The sequence below is a fragment of the Lepidochelys olivacea genome, assembly GCF_965140295.1.
Source record: "Lepidochelys olivacea isolate rLepOli2 genome assembly, chromosome: 27".
In the NCBI taxonomy this organism is placed as follows: Eukaryota; Metazoa; Chordata; order Testudines; family Cheloniidae; genus Lepidochelys; species Lepidochelys olivacea.
In genome coordinates this window covers 14,483,557-14,499,163 of record NC_140437.1, presented here as the reverse complement: position 1 = coordinate 14,499,163, position 15,607 = coordinate 14,483,557, and the positions used below count along the sequence as shown (strand labels likewise).

The 15,607-nt window shown below is 57.1% G+C and overlaps 1 protein-coding gene across 1 annotated transcript in view; it reads right to left on the bottom strand.

The window, feature by feature from the left end:
• SOCS7 (suppressor of cytokine signaling 7) overlaps window positions 1–5,079 on the bottom strand; it is a gene marked incomplete at its 5' end in the record, with an annotated part of 33,726 nt that extends 28,647 nt beyond the window's left edge. The window contains one exon of the mRNA XM_084615670.1: window positions 4,301–5,079. Within this exon, the coding sequence (XP_084471796.1) occupies window positions 4,301–5,079 (779 nt within the window). The remainder of the gene's footprint in view (window positions 1–4,300) is intronic.
• Between the last annotated feature and the right edge of the window lie 10,528 nt (window positions 5,080–15,607).

Genomic DNA, 15,607 nt, shown 5'->3' with positions numbered 1-15,607 from the left:
CGTACTTAGCGTCAGTATCTTAGAACAGGAATTCTTTGGGAAGGATGTAGGAAGGGGCTGGAAGTCAGATATACTGACAGGAATCTGCCTGAAAGCTAAGTCGCAAGTCCAAGAATAGCAACCTTTGACTGGATCAAAAGTCAACTTTGAACTAACTGGAGAAGCATTCCCCTTAGATTGCTGCAGCCTCTTCCCCAGTCCTAAAATCAGCAAAGAGTCCTGTGGCACTTTATAGACTAACAGACGTATCGGAGCATGAGCTTTCGTGGGTGAATACCCACTTCGGCCCATGCATCTGACAAAGTGGGCATTGACCCATGAAAGCTCACACTCCAGCATGTCTGTTAGTCTATAAGGTGCCACAGGACTCTTTGCCACTTTTACAGATCCAGACTAACATGGCTACCCCTCCGAACCCAGTCCTAAAGTTAGTCTTCGTGGAACGGGTTTTTCCCAAAAGCTCTGAGTAGCGATAGAATTTGGTCAGGTCAGCCATCTGTGGCTCACTTTAAATGCCGTGTCCATACTAAAAAAAGATTTTAACGTTAGCTAACAAATCTTAAAACCCTGGTGCAGACAAGGCATGCCGCAGTATTAACATTCATTAGCTGACTGAGGTAAACCCAAAGGGAGAGCATAGGATTTACTTCAACCAGCTAACATGTGTTAGAACTATAAATTGCCTTGTTTACACTAGGCTTTTCACAAATGTTGAAGATTCCCTTTTTCTCCTAGTGAGGACAAGGGCAAAGAACCAACAGTCTGCACAGAACACCGCTGGCCATGAGGAAGGGAAAGTTGAGAAAGGGTACCCAGCACACAAGTTAGGAATCATAAACATTTTTCTGTACTTTGAGGCAGCTTGGGAGAAGGAGAAAAGACACCATAACACCCCAGAGCGGAGGTTAAACCAACAAAAGAGGGGGCAGAAGCAGCTGTAAGAACCGTGGTGGTGCCCCATTGCTACAGCACAGCAGGTCCCGCAAACGTGGGCAATGCAGCACATGGTTCCTTGAAAGCAGCCTTTCTTCCTTCCCACATCTGCACAGAAGCAGATTGGGCATATAAGGCTGCAGACTTGGGCAGCAACCCAGACTAACCTACTCTTCTTCACTGGCATGAGACGGCATAAAGCCAAACTCTCTAGGAACTAGCAATGGGTGCTCCATGACTATGTAGCCTCCTGGCAAGTAGGGGAACGGGAACAAAATACAACAGTGATGTGCCCTCTTTCCTATCCCTTACAAGAGCTCCATGAAAAAGTGCCCATGTGAACAGAAGGCACGGTTCAAATCTAGACCCTTTTGAAGGGACTTGTGAAGTTGGATTCACCACATTGAGCTAATCTTTGTTAAAATACTACCTAATGCGTACAGAATCCCATGCTTCTGAGCGCAAGAGTTGGAAATTGCAAGAGCAGTGACCATTACATTCTCCTACAAAAGGAAGAATCCATGTGGCAGTATGTTCTTTTTGATCTAAATCTGTTAATATGTAACTGATAATTTCACGCCACTTTATTTCAGTTCTCGGAAATCCTAAAGACTTCCAGTTCTGGTCAACAACAAGAACAAGGAATGAGGAAATAAACAAGTACATTAGCAAAATAGTGTCATTACAAGCAAATGGAATCTCTCTGCCATCTAAGGTTCATTTATGGTAAATGGAGCTCCCACACGTAAAGAATCACCAAGGCTCATCTCAGAAGTGCATTAACAGTACTTAATGCTGGTCAATGTGTTTGAGCCTTAAGTGGTAACAAGTTGACACTGCAATTTAGCCAAGAAGTTTAGGCTATATGATCTCAGAGGCTAACTCATGACATCCCCAATTTAGGAGAAGCCAGTAATTTCAGTCCCCCAGCCTACATCAGTAAGGTGAGCAAGGTTTTTGGCATATTGGCTGCACAGTTACCACAAACTGGTCCTCTGGTCCACAACTCTCCAAAGGTTGTTTGCTACTCACACCTAAGATGTTGGGGGATTTTCTTGCTCACCCATCATAAACTCTTAAACTACATCTTTCATATGTCCTCTCTTCCCAAAGGACTTACATTAGACCAATCAATTCTCCTGGTCAAGGACTAGACTGTTTCCAGGGTCCATTAAATGCTGCTCCTGGGCTGACCAGAAACTTGCTTAAGATCTCAGTAAGGCACTCCCTGCCTCCCCACCAACAAAAGCCAAGTAATGTCACCTCACCACTACAGCATTCCCCGCTGCAGAAACAAGCATGCAGTCCCTGCAGCACCATGGCAGCTTGGAACTCCAAAGCCCACATGGTAACATGGAGAGCAGATAACAGGCCACCACATGAGCCCCTTTTGGTCCCAAATACTTCACTCCTCCTGCTGAAGCAGTTTCCTTTTGTCCCTATTAACTTATGCCTGTCAAAGGAACAAATACAAGTTCACTGAGTATGCAGAGCTCACATGTGACTATTCCTACTACAGCGCTGAATATTATTGCCGAAGTCATATTGGAAGTGGCCCAGGAGAACATAAGGCTCATATGGCTGCTCTTTGGATAACATCGATCAGCTCCACAATTCTTTTAATCAATGGCTCATGAGATAGGTGCTGACTTTAGCGTCCCAGGAACAAACAGAACAGAACAGTTCAAACACGGGTTCAAAACCCTAAAGTCACCAGCTGATAGAGACAGCAGCACTGCTAGTATAACCAAGTCTACAGTAAAATTTAGATTGGGATACTAGTGCTTCCTAATTTTAGGACAAAAAGAGGGGGGTTCGTTTATTTGGCGTTAACGGGCCACTCTACCTTGAATGGTTGCTTAGAATGTGCGCTAACAGCTTATGCTAAACACCCTGTTCCACTTCATATTTAGCTGGGACGCGAGGACTATCCTTCCCAGACCCGAAAAAGAGCTCGGTGTAGCTCCAAAGCTGGTCTCTCTTACCAATGGAAGTTGGTCCAATAAAAGATATCACCTCTCCCACCTTGTCAATCCAAGTACAAGACAAGAGACAGCAAATGGACAAAGACAAATAGATGGGGGGAGGAAACAATGAGCCAGGAAAGGCGAGTGGTCTCCAAAGTGGGGTGCGCGCAAGAGCATCCTGGGGGTGCACGGCAGCTCGGCTCTTCTCCGCTCCGTCTTCATTGGCACGGCAGCAGCAGCTCTTTCTTTCCTTTTTTTTTTTTTGCTTCCCTAGAGCTGGCCCTGGGGGTGTGTGATCCAAAAAGTTTGGAGACCACTAGTATAGGCAGTACAACAGACTGTGGTCTCAGCACACTCCAAGCCTAGCCACTGTCAAGTTGGTTTTTTTTTGTTTTTTTTTTAAAGGCATGCCATGACTGCCGTCACTAACCTAAGAGCTGGCGTTAGAAAGCTCTAGCAGTAATCAATGGCCTGATGAACTAAAGCCTTCCTCAGCTAAGAAGTTCTGCCCTGCGGGTGCATACACCAGATACTACAACAAAGCAAGAACCCAAAACCCCATGGCTCATGCTCCTGGACATTTACCAGCTATTCCCTCCCAGGTGCTGCTCCCAAAGCATTGCTGAGAGTGTATTCCTGCTTACACCTACATTTGATGTGCCTGAGCTGTGTTGGTGGGAATGATGAGCCCCCTCAGAGGAGGGACTGAACAGCAACAAGCACTACATTGGATATGCATAACCCATGCCCTCCTTGGACCTTTGTGCCGAGAACACACTCCTGTCGCATGCCTGTCCATGGAGCTGAACAGGCATGCCAACCTCCTCCCGTAAATGACAGGAACATATCCTACAGCCTACCCCATGCCCCTCCTTGTGAATGGACACTAAAGCATCCTTCTGCCTCACACCATGGCACGCACTTGCCATCTCCCATACCCACCTCACCCCTCCCCTTACACTGAAAGCACATACGATGGCAGGCAGCCTCCCCATCCCTCTGCCTCCCTGGCATTGGGGGCGTATACCCTGGCGCACACACACCTCCCCAATATGGCTTCTCTGGACCCTTGCACAAAGAGCATAGGGCAGGGCCTGCACCCTGCCCTCATGCCCCATACCCTTAGGCCGAGCCCAGGCTGTTGCTTCTCACACCTGCCCCCAGCTCCGGACTCCTCACAGCTGCACCCACAAGCCCACGCAGAGCCTTGCATGGAAAACACAACCCCCCCCCACCCCAGTGCATCAAGAACAAGAAGGGGGGGGCATCCCCCCCCCCAAAGGCCTTGCTCCCTCCCAGCTGTCAGCAGGACGCTGCACGACCACGGCCCCTCGGCTCCCTGACGCCTTGGGCGCCCAGCGCCTCGCACCCCTCTGCGGTAAGCCCGCCCGCCCCCTTACCTGCCCGCGTCCCGCTCCCGGCCCCGGGGGCTGGACACGTCGGTCAGGCTCCCGGCCGAGGCGGGCAGCTCCCCGGAGCGCCTCCTGCCGGCGGCGGCGGCGGGCTCCCCCCCGGCCGAGGCGCCGCTGCAGCTCTTGGTGCGGAAGAAGCGGCTGAGGCGGATTTTGAGCGAGCCCTTCCGAGCGCCGAGGGGCGCGGCGGCGGCGGCGGCCGGCGGCTGGGCCCGGCCCCCCGGCCTCCCGCCCACGGCCCGGCCCGGGCTGCCCGGCCCCTCCTGGGCGCAGCTCTCGGCCTCGTCGGGCTCCAGCGCCTCCAGCACCAGCAGCGCGTCGCTGGTCTCCTCGGCGGCCGGGCCGCCCGGCGCGGGCAGCAGGCGGAGGCAGGGGCAGCCGCCGCCGCCGCCGGGCGCCTTCCCGCGCTGCAGCTCCAGCGCCGCCAGCTGCAGCTCCAGCCCGGCCGGCGGCAGCGCCCCCCAGCCCGGCTCCCCCGAGGGCTCCAGGGCGCAGCGGTGCCGCGGGCAGAGCAGCTCCGAGGGGCCGGGCCCGCCGCCGCCCGCTTCGCCCGGCCGCCCCACGTTGCGGAACACCATGAGCTGCGGCGGCGGGCGGGAGCCCCTCAGCGGCGGCGGCCCCCCGGCCGCGCCGCCCTCCTCAGCGGGGCCCTTGCCGCCGCCGCCCGGCTGCGGCCCGGCCCCATAGCCCAGCAGGCGGCTGAGCACCCGGTACGAGGCCGCCGCCGCCGCCGCTTCCCCCTCGTCCCGGAGCTCGGCTCGCCGCATCCCGCCCGCCCGGCTCGGGGCGGCGCCTCCCCCGCCCCCCGGGACCCGCCGCCGCCGCCTCCCCTCTCCCTCAGCGGGGGGGGGGCACTGCCGCCAGCCACGCCCCCTCACTTCCGCCGCCGGCCACGCCCCCTTCGCCCCCGTTCCCTCCCGCCTCAGGCCGCGCTCCCGGCCACGCCCCCACCCCTTCCCGCCTGAGGCCGCGCCCCTCCGCTGCGTCCCTCGAGCCGCGTTGGCCCCGACTTCCATAGGCCCCACCCCCTATCTACGCCACTCGCCCTACGTCGGCCCCGACTTCCAATAGGCCGCGCCCCCTTCCCTAGGCCGCACCCCCTATTCCGGCCTCATGTTGCCCCGCCCTGTCTCCCATAGGCCGCGCCCCCTGACAGGCCTAGGCCCCACCCCTTCTCTCATCAGCCCCGCCCCCTCCTGAGTCCCTGCCCCAGGGCCAGCCCTTTGCTTCCCCTAGCCTTCCCCCTGGAGCTGGGCCTGATGTTGGTTGGGACAGGCGCTGTCGGTGGGGTGGGGCTTAGCCTGCCCTCTGGTTTCCCCCGTCCAGCCCCTCACTGTGGCTAGGGTGACCAGCTGACCCGATTTTATAGGCACCGCCCCGATATTCGAGACTTTGTTTCATAAACGTCCCTGCTACCCCCCCTCCCCGTCCCGATTGTTCACACTTGCTATCTGGTCACCCTCGCTGTGGTTCATGAGCACATCCCCCCACGGCATTTGCAGCCTTGTTGCCTTCAACTCAAGCCATGTTAACGAGATGCGGATTATGACCTGAAGTGACACTGACCCGTCTCCTCTGATTGCCCCTTTATGTTTCCTTTTCCATCAACCATCTTCTCCACCCGTCTATGGTCTTAGGCCCCCCGGTACTGCAAGTCGTTCTGCACAGGCAGCTCAATGCATCCTCAGTCACTGATGATCCATTTGCAGGAACAGGGCTTAACTCTCCCCCACTCTCCATTCCTCTCTCTCATCCCTGCGCACACCAAAAATAAACTGGGTTCAAAAAAAGAATTAGGTAAGTTCATGGGGGACAGGCCCACCAATGGCTATTAGCTAAGATGGGCAAGGACACAACCCCACGCTCTGGGTGTCCCTAAATCTCTGACGGCCAGAGGATGGGGCTGGATGATGGGATGGATCACTCAGATTGCCCTGTGTTGTTCATTCCCTTTTAATCATCTGGCACTGGCCACTTGTCAGAGACAGGATAGCGGGCTGGCTGGACCATTGGTTTGACCCAGTATGGCCCTTGTTTTCTTCACTTGGATTAGCTCACCATTCTCCCCCTATCCCGTCACAGCTCCCACCTCCCTCCTGTCTCTATAACCCCAGACCCCCACACCACCCCCATCCCTCACAAAGTATTATTTAAGGTCCCTATTTGGTACCAGTAACATTGCTCCTTGATCTGCTCCTCACCAGGGCTTGTTACTGACTCGGAGCCCCAAATGCTGCAGCCGAAAAGAGGAGCCTTTGTCAAGCACTTACAAGTCCAGCAGAGGCTCAGACCCTTCACATCTCAATGTAGGAAGTGCTAGAGAGGCAGCATGACCTAGGGGGTAGGACACTGCTCTTGAACTCGGGGGACTTGGGGTCTAGTCCCAGCTCTGCCATTGGCCAATGTGTGTGAGCTTGGTTCAAGTGCTTCACTTCTCTGTGCCTCCTCTGATTAGGCTGTAAGGTGCGTGGGACGGGGTCGGCCTTCGCAATGTGTTTGTACAGCGCCATGAGCCTTGATCTTAGCTTGGGCTTCTGGCAAGCTGCTGGCACATTCTGGAGCCCACCGGGCTTCCCAGGGGCATTTCCAAGTCAGCTGGGCTCTTTGCTCCTTTTGCGGTGCTTACCTTGGGTCCACAGTTTCTTCCACCCATTTTCATTTCCTCCGCTCTTCCACCACAGCCCCATCCCCAACACCTCAGCCTACTCCCTCCGACCTCCCCACGCTGCCTGCACCCTGTGCCGGGGAGGGAGTTAAAATCTGTTTTTACTGAGCACCAAAAAAAAAAAAGGGTGGGGGGGTTAGGTTTTTTTAAGCAAGGGATGAGCCTGGTTTCTTGGCCCCTATGTATGTGTGTTGGGGGGGGCTTGTGGAACTGGGGCCAGAGTTACATGGCGCAACACTGTTCAGTTTCAACTGTATCAAGGGGGAAAGCTCTGAGTGGCAGCCCCACTTTGCTAGTCACCCCACACATCCTGATACGGCCAGAGGAACTAGGGGCAAATTCATCCCTGCATCAGTGCTTGCACTCCCCTATTCAGGGGGGCACAGGATTGCCAGGACATAGGAGAGCCTGGTCGTGCCCTCTACCCGCCCTAACATACCCTCTTCCTGCCCACTGCACCTGCCCAGAAGCCCATGGTGTGAGGGGTGGAGGCGGGGGGAGCCTACTCCCCAGGCTCTTTGCACCAGCCTCACTAGGCAGAGTTGAACCCAGTGCATACCCACCCCTGCAGCACCCTGGGTGAACGAGTGAGCTCCTGCCTGTTCCCTCCCCTGGTCATCTCTGCAGCTGCCTCCTGATTCACACACCTCCCAGCAGGGACCTCTTCACTGCCACAGTCACGCCCCGCGCTCAGCCCTGCTGCAAGACCCCCGGCATTAGGTGCTGGCCAGGAGAGGAGTCTGCCCAGCCCCCTGCCCACTCAGTGGTAGCTGGGAAGTATAGACAGGAACAAGGGTGGGGTAGCTAGCCAGATGCCAGGAGCTCAGAGAGGAGACAGGGCTGAGTGCAAGCACCATCCCTGCTGCCCATAGAGACACCCCCTTGCCCAGCCCTTTGCTCCCCTGAGCAGTTCTCTATATAGATGCCCTGAGTTCCCCGCACAGCCTGAGCGGGCGCCCAGCCCTTCCTCTGGACTCACCCTGGGAGAGTGACTCCTTCCTGCCGGCTAGGTGCTGCACAGAATCTGGCCCTTGATGATTCCAGAGACAGGAGCAGACCTGGAACCTCCCCACTGGGAGTTAGGTCCCGAGTTGAGGCTCCAGGGTCCGTGTGTTGATGCAGTTTCTCTCCTGGCTGCTGAGCACCTGCAAAACACAACGCCTGGAGATCCAGACTCAGCCCCATAAAGGAGGAAACCGAACACGGGCTCACGTGGCGCTCCGTGGCCTGGCACGTCAGCCCTAGTGCTGGCAGCGCCACGTCCGGGTCTGACTCGTGTAACCCTTCTGCCCGTCAGAGTTGGCAGCAACAAGGGCCGGGTTCAATATCTAGGGGTTCCATTCCAATAACACAATGCAAACCGGCTCGAGCCCCCACCCAGTGACCTGGGACCAATATATACCACCCCCGCTGGGCGCCTCCAAGAGGCAATACTTCCCCTCTCGCAAGCACATAGTCTGAGTGTAGCAAAAGTCTTTTAATAACAGAGAGAAACAATGTGGCATTATGTTGGGGAAACACCACCAACAGGATTCATAACACAACCCATGAGCAAAAACAACCCCACCCCAGGCAAATTGGGGCATGCCCTTTTCCCTTTGGTTCTTGAGTCCAGCAACCCCAAATCACCCAAAGTCCCAAAAGTCCAATGCCCCAAAAGTCTCTGTCCCTGGTCAGGGCAGCCCCAGAGTTCGAAAGTTTATCGGCGGAGCTTTACCTCCCAATCTGGGTGGAAATGGGACAGGGGTAAGAGGCACCTTACGTGATCTGAAGCTGACCGCCCCATAGCTCCATAGCGGCGCTCCGCTCCGCCAGCCGCCCCACGAACTCCTTCGCTCAGCTGCGCTCCGCTCCGCCAGCCGCCCCACGAACTCCTTCACTCAGCTGCGCTCCGCTCCGCCAGCCGCCCCACGAACTCCTTCACTCAGCTCCACGGCCCACAAGCAGCTCCTGCCATCCACACACTGCTCCGCGTCGAACTGCTTCACCAGCCGTCCCGCAAATTGCTCCACAATATATCTTCAGGCTCCCCCACTACTTAACACAACACTCAGTGATTTCAGCTCTTAGGTGAATTCAGCTTATAGTAGGGGAGCCCCAGTGCTGGTGCACTGTCAGCCCAAAGTGAGCTCAGCAGCCTATAACTAGACTTCTAATGAAATCAAAATTAGCTCTGATATTCCACAGTGGAGAGAGGAGGAAGTGCAATCAGCATGTAAGGCCCTCACCAAGGGGCCCATGCCACCAAGTATTAATACTTGTCCCCAGCCTCTCTCCATTCACACAGTTTTGGAACCCATGACCCTTGCCTAGCGAGTGCTACTTAGTTGATGGTGAATCCCTCCATCATAACAAAAGGCCACGTACAGTTCCAAGCACAGTTCCCATAATCAGGGTAATAGCAATTTATTCTTCCTGCCCCAATAACAGAGACACTGGGGATCCCACAGCAGCCAAAGTGACCATTTGGGCAGCTATGGTCTCATTCTAGGCGTGGTGGGTGTGCCTATGCAAATGAGATCAGCCCCTGAAGTTCTTTTCCACAACTTGCCACACCTCACCACCAGATGTCAGGGTGGAGCTCATCCTGACACTGCTTACACTCGCAAGAATTCACCCCCCTTTCGCTGCACAGCGGCCCGGTGTTTTGCGGTGGTGTGAGCAGGGGTCCTCTAGAAACCAACCGTTTTCTTCTAGAACCAGAACCTCAGACCCCAACCTGGCCCACGGGGACGTTTAAATTCAGAGCCCACATCTGCAGCCTGGCCCCGTCTCCAGCGTTCTCCTTCCCGCTGCAGAGCGGGCAGGACAAGGCTCCCTCGTTGACCTAAACTAAGCCAGGGGGAGGCGCTAGAGATCAGGGTCCTCTTTGTAGGGCGTGATGAGAGGGTCTAAGGCAGTGGTTACCAAACTGTGGGGCATGACCCCAGGGGGGTGTGGAGGAAAGTTTGGGGGGGGGCCTGGGCAAGCCCCCACGGGGGGCAGGGAGGGAGCACCACCCAGCACCACTCTGCCCCCAGCTCACTCCTGGTCCCGGCCCCGACCACAGACCCTGCAGCGCTGGCCCTGGCCCTGACTGCAGCCCCGCTCCCAGCCATGGTGCCGCTCCTGACCCCAGCTCCCAACTGTGGCTCCAGCCCTTCTCCTGGCCCTGACTCCTGACCACCGCTTTTGGGAGAAGGGGAGTGCGGACCAGTTAAGAGGGGGTGGAAGGGGAAAAGTTTGGGGATCACTTGTCTAAGGTAGCAAGCATGGCACAGTGCAAGGCCCTGCCGCTAGGTGCTTCCACAATACAAACTGGGAGTGGTCTCCTGCTAGTGGTAAGGCGGTTATGAGACTGTTACTAGATCTAATAACCTGAGATACTCCTTTAGCTCAGCCAACAGAGACTCGTGCTTTTGGTGCTGAAGGCAGGAGGTTCAAAACCTGCTACTGACCTGAGCAGGACTAGCTGCCTCCACAACGTGAAACCACTTCTGTGCTCACTGTAGGAAACGGATTGCCTGTGACATCCGGCCAAGAGAAAAAGGGCAGGTCCTGGTGAATTGCAAAAGATGCGCTAAGGTGCTACTGCAAAGCAGGTAGTTTAATGTAACAATATGGAACTTTACAGAAAAGGGGCTTAATGGAAAACCAAAGCTCTGATGAAGTGAGCTGTAGCTCACGAAAGCTTATGCTCAAATAAATTGGTTAGTCTCTAAGGTGCCACAAGTACTCCTTTTCTTTTTGCGAATACAGACTAACACGGCTGCTACTCTGCAGCCCAGCTTTGCAGCTGGGGTAATGGAATGGAGAATGCAATTGACTTTCACATCATTACATGCGATTTGAGTTAAGTGACCAGAATGCAAGAGCTGCATTCGGAGAGAGTTAAGCTGAGCACGGGGGGGGGGAGGGGGGAGGGAGAGGAGGCACATTGCTTCTCCCAGCATCCCAGATCCCTTTAAATGATGCTAGAAGTTAGACCCAGCAGCGCCACTGACCGCCCGGCTGGCTTAGGGTTGGCCCTCGAAAGTGGCCGTTTCAGCCCAGTTGCGTTTTTGGGAGAAGGATTAAGGGCAATTCTCTGAAGATACCAGTGAAGGACGGCATGAAACAGCAGCCAAAGCAACTAGGGAGACATTTTCCAAAGCCCCCCATGATGCTGGATTTTTCAGGGTTGGGTCAGTTCCCTCCGGACAAATGCTCTGCTCTGATTGCAAACTTTAATCTGCCAGGGCAGGCCACGTCAGTCAGGAACATGATCCCCATTTCACAGACGGGGAAACTGAAGCACAGGGTGGGAGGGTGAAGACTTGCCCAAGGTCACCCAGCCCAGCTTGCTGGACTTACACACCTGGACTCTAACCACTAGGCCGTGCTTCCCGTTCCTGTTAACTGCTTCCCTAGGAGCGTGCAAAGGGGCACAGTGCTACATGATGCAGGGAGAAGTGCAGATTCATTTAGCAGCCCGGGGCGTGTCTGTTTCCCATCTGGAACCCTGTCTCCATGGAAAAGGGCTCCCGACGCTACTATTTCTACAGTGGGGAAATGATGCATGCGGTATTATTACAGATAGACACCTAGATCCAGCAGCCCTCTCAGGGTGCCAAGCAGGACAGGCTGCCCAGTCCATGTGAGCAGGAGATGGGCACTAAACATAGACAAGGGAGATGCAGCATCTTCTTTGTGCTGAGGAGGTGCGTAGCTATTTGCTCCCCTCTTAGGCCTCTCTCCTGCTTCGCGGCTCCCCGGGCTCCCCATCACTTTGTAACTTGCAGGCCTGTGGGCCACACCTTGCCCCTGCACTAGCAGGATCAAGCCTGCACTGTGATCTCGCAGGACAGGTAACCCCTCTGTGCCTGGGGTGTCCTCTCTGTAAGACATGGGGATGACCTGCCTCTTGCGGGGGCTGGGTGGCTGCATTCCTGTGTGCAGAGTGCTTTGAGAGCACTCAGGGACTGGTGCTTTGCTGCAGAAGGGTGTAAAGAGGGAAGCATAGTCATAGCTAGGATCTGGGTTTGCTTCCTGGCTCCCCAACGTGACCGTAGACAAGCTGTGTGGGACCAGATCTTTCAGAATTGCTCAGCCTAAATGAGCTCTTCTTGAACATCTGGCCCTGGCTGTGGGTGCTCGAAAAATCTCTTCCTTAATCGTTCAGTGCCTCAGTTTCCCCATCTGTAAAATGGAGACCATAATACTCCATTGCTCCTGCCCCTTGTCTATCTAGACCACCGGCTCTTCCAGGTGGGCCCTATCTCTTACCATGTGTCTGTGCCAGGCCCAGCACCACGGAGCCTGATCTCAGGTGGGGCCTTCTAGGCTGTATTGCGACATAACAGCCCTGTGAATCCGGGGAGTGTTCTCCAGAGAGGGTTTCTAGGGCCAAGGTCTCTCCCCTGCTTCATCAGAAGCCGAGTGATTCCATCGTGGTTTCTGTCATTCCCCCATGGCACCGACACCTTTGCTATTTAGTGTTCACCTGGCCTGCCCCAGGGCACAGCGTGGGCTTTACGGCTGCGCACGCCAGCCCATCCCTGCTGGAGGCCCCCACAGCACATGCAGGTGAGGCAAAGGGCTGAGAACTGAACACTTGGGGCAGGAGTGAACTATGGGCATGTAGAGTTAATGGGAAAGGGGACTTCTGTGATGTAACAGCGCCCCCTGGTGACACAAAGCCAAGCGGCTGGGCAAGGTGAAACCCTGCAGTGTGCGTGGTGGGGGGGAGTCCTCTTGCGGGGGATGTTCAGCCGTATCCAGCCAGGTCATGAGGCGATAAAGCCTTTGGAGCTTGTGGGGGTTCAGGCGCATCCTTCCCCAGGGACCCGGCTGCGTGGGACATCCCGGTGCATTTGCTCCTCCACGGAGTTCGATGAGATCGGAGCCGCAGTCAGCTCCAGCAGGTGGGGGTTGCAGGGCCCGTGGGCAAGCAGCAACGCTGAAAGACTTTCCCCCGATGCCCCATCACCCTTCAGTTCAACCCTCTCTGGGCCTGACCCAGCAGCCGGCACTGAGCGAGCCGATTTCGGACACAGCTAAGGAGGCTCTCTAGGGAACAGTTCACACATTCCCACCTAAGCCCGTCCCCACACACCAGGCCGTGGGTGGATGGGTGCCCGTCCCAGTTCTCCTCCCCGTCAGCCTGACTCCAGTGGGATTGAGCCGGTGCTGCTCAGTGGCTTGGGAATCGTGCCCTGGCAAGCGCTCCAGAGCCCACTGGGCAAAAGCATCGTCGTGACGGGCCCAGGGCCGAGCCTGCACGCCCTCGCCATGGGGAAAGCCCTAGACGCTCCCTCCAGCTTTGTCACTGCTGCCGATCCGCCGCCTTAGGCCCGGTTTCCCTCCTTGCTCATTGCGGGGATTCCGTAAACGAGCCAAACGCCATTAGCCGCAGGCAGGCGCCAGGAGCCCCCCGCCCGCCCCCGGGTGAAGTCTGTTGGCTGGACAGGTTCAAGTGCAGGGGGCCATCGAGGTGTTAAAGCCGGGCGCGTCAACGCTCGTGAGACTGCGGCTCAGGTCCTTTTCCACAGAGCCGAGGACCTGGCTGGTAAACGTGCCAGTCCAACCGAACGACTCGACGTGGCATGACAGCACCACCCTCTGTGTGCTGATGGGGAGGCAGCAGCGGGAGCTGGCCGCACGGGCTAGCCGCTGCAGAACACGGCCATGCATCAGGGGATCTGGGTCCTCTGCCTGGCTCTGCCACTGACTCGCTGTGGGACCTGGGGCAAGGCACATCGTGCCTCGGTTTCCCGCCTTCACAATGGGGAACAGGCTAGCTAGGCGGCAGATCAGGACACAGGGTTAGATAGAGAGGAGGAAGCAGGAGCCATCAGCACTGTGGGTGTGGCACTGGCCGAGCGGAACCATCCCTGGGAGAGCGGGATTCGGTTTAAGCCTAAATCAAAAGGCAGCAGCCTCTGCTTTCCCCCTGCTCGGGGGATCCAGCACATCGGTCGCTCAGAACCATCAGCCCAGTCCTTTGAGCTCCGCTCCAGCCCCTCCTTCCCCATTCGCCCCATTGACTTGGATGGAGTCACTGCCCCAGGCTGAGCGGGGGGAGAATCAGGCTCCCAGTCCACAAGCAGAGGTGCACCCCCAACAGCAGCTTGTCACCTTCCTCTAGCCTAAATCAAGTGGCTGCAGATGCATGGCTGTCCCCTTCACCCTGGAACTCTGATCCCGGGGCCCCAGGTGTGAGGGTTACACCATCCCGGGTCCCTGTCCCTGGGTGTGAGGGTTACACCCTCCTGGGTCCCTGGCCCTGGATATGAGGGTTACACCATCCCGGGTCCCTGTCCCTGGGTGTGAGGGTTACACCGTCCCGGGTCCCTGTCCCTGGGTGGGACGGTTACACCGTCCCGGGTCTCTAGCCCTGGGTGGGAGGGTTACACTGTCCCGGGTCTCTGGGTTGGAGTGTTACACTGTCCCGGATCTCTGGTCTTGGGTGGGAGGGTTACACCGTCCCGGATCTCTGGTCTTGGGTGGGAGGGTTACACTGTCCCGGATCTCTCGGTGGGAGGGTTACACCGTCCTGGATCTCTGGCCCTGGGTGGGACGGTTACCTGCCTCCTCCTGGTTCATAAATAGCCGATGTCTGCAAAGGACTCTGCGCCCTGCAGCCCGGCTTAGCCTGTAGGGGCCTCCCAGCTCATCCCCCCATTCCCAGCAGCCAGGCGTGTGTGCTAACAGGCAGCTGAAGCAGAAACTCTTGTCCGCAGGAGGGGAGGCCGCTCCCAGCCCCCCCACCCCCCGCCGCCCTCCTCTCCCTCGGTCCAGTGCCCTCGGAACAACCCGTGCAGCGGGGGGGGGTGCCGAGCACCGTCCAACCCAACCCTACGCCCCGCATCGGGCAGACCCACTTCGAGCCGGGGCTGCGGCACCCCCGGCTCTGGCGCTCTCCCTCCCGGATGGCCTCTCGCTCGCTCTGTCTGTGTCTCGGTCCCTTTTTCATTCTCTCCAGCCCACTCCCCTTTCCGTCTGCTCCCCGCTTCTCGCCCCAGGCCGCCAGTCACGGACACGCCGCCTGGTGACCCTGGGTGCGTAGCAGGCGCGGCTCGTGAGCCCCGCAGAGTGGCTGAACCCCCCCCCCGCACACACACAGCCCCGGCCCCCGCCCCGGCCAGGCGGAGCCGAAATGGTTAATTCCATGTCGCGGCGTGATGCGAACAGCAGCGGGTGACCTTATAAATGCCCATCCTGGCCTTGGCGAAGCGATGAATGGGGAAGCGGGGTGGGGGCGAGGCATGGACAGGCTCCGTTGCCATGGAGCCCCATCTAGGATTTGCTCGCATCACAGCCAGCCCCAGATCTCCCTAATGGACCTAACGCAGGAGAGAGACTCGCCCTCAATCAGTCCCTGCCTCCGGCCCGGGGTGGATGTCTCCATTTGGAGCATTAGTGGGCAGCGAGGCGCTCCGGGGCGGGGAGGGGGGGGCGGGGGGAGGATCTGCAGCGATTTAAAAGCCTTCGCATTAGGTCCAGGCGTGGACGAGCGACCGGGGAGGGGTGGCGAGGAGGGCAGCGCCGACAGATGTACATAGTTTGGAGCCGGTGACGTCCGTTCCGTCGCCAGCAAAGGGGGGAGGGGGCGGCGGGGGGGGGCAAAAAAAAAACAAACAAACAGAATGAGCAATTGCGGGAGAGTCCTG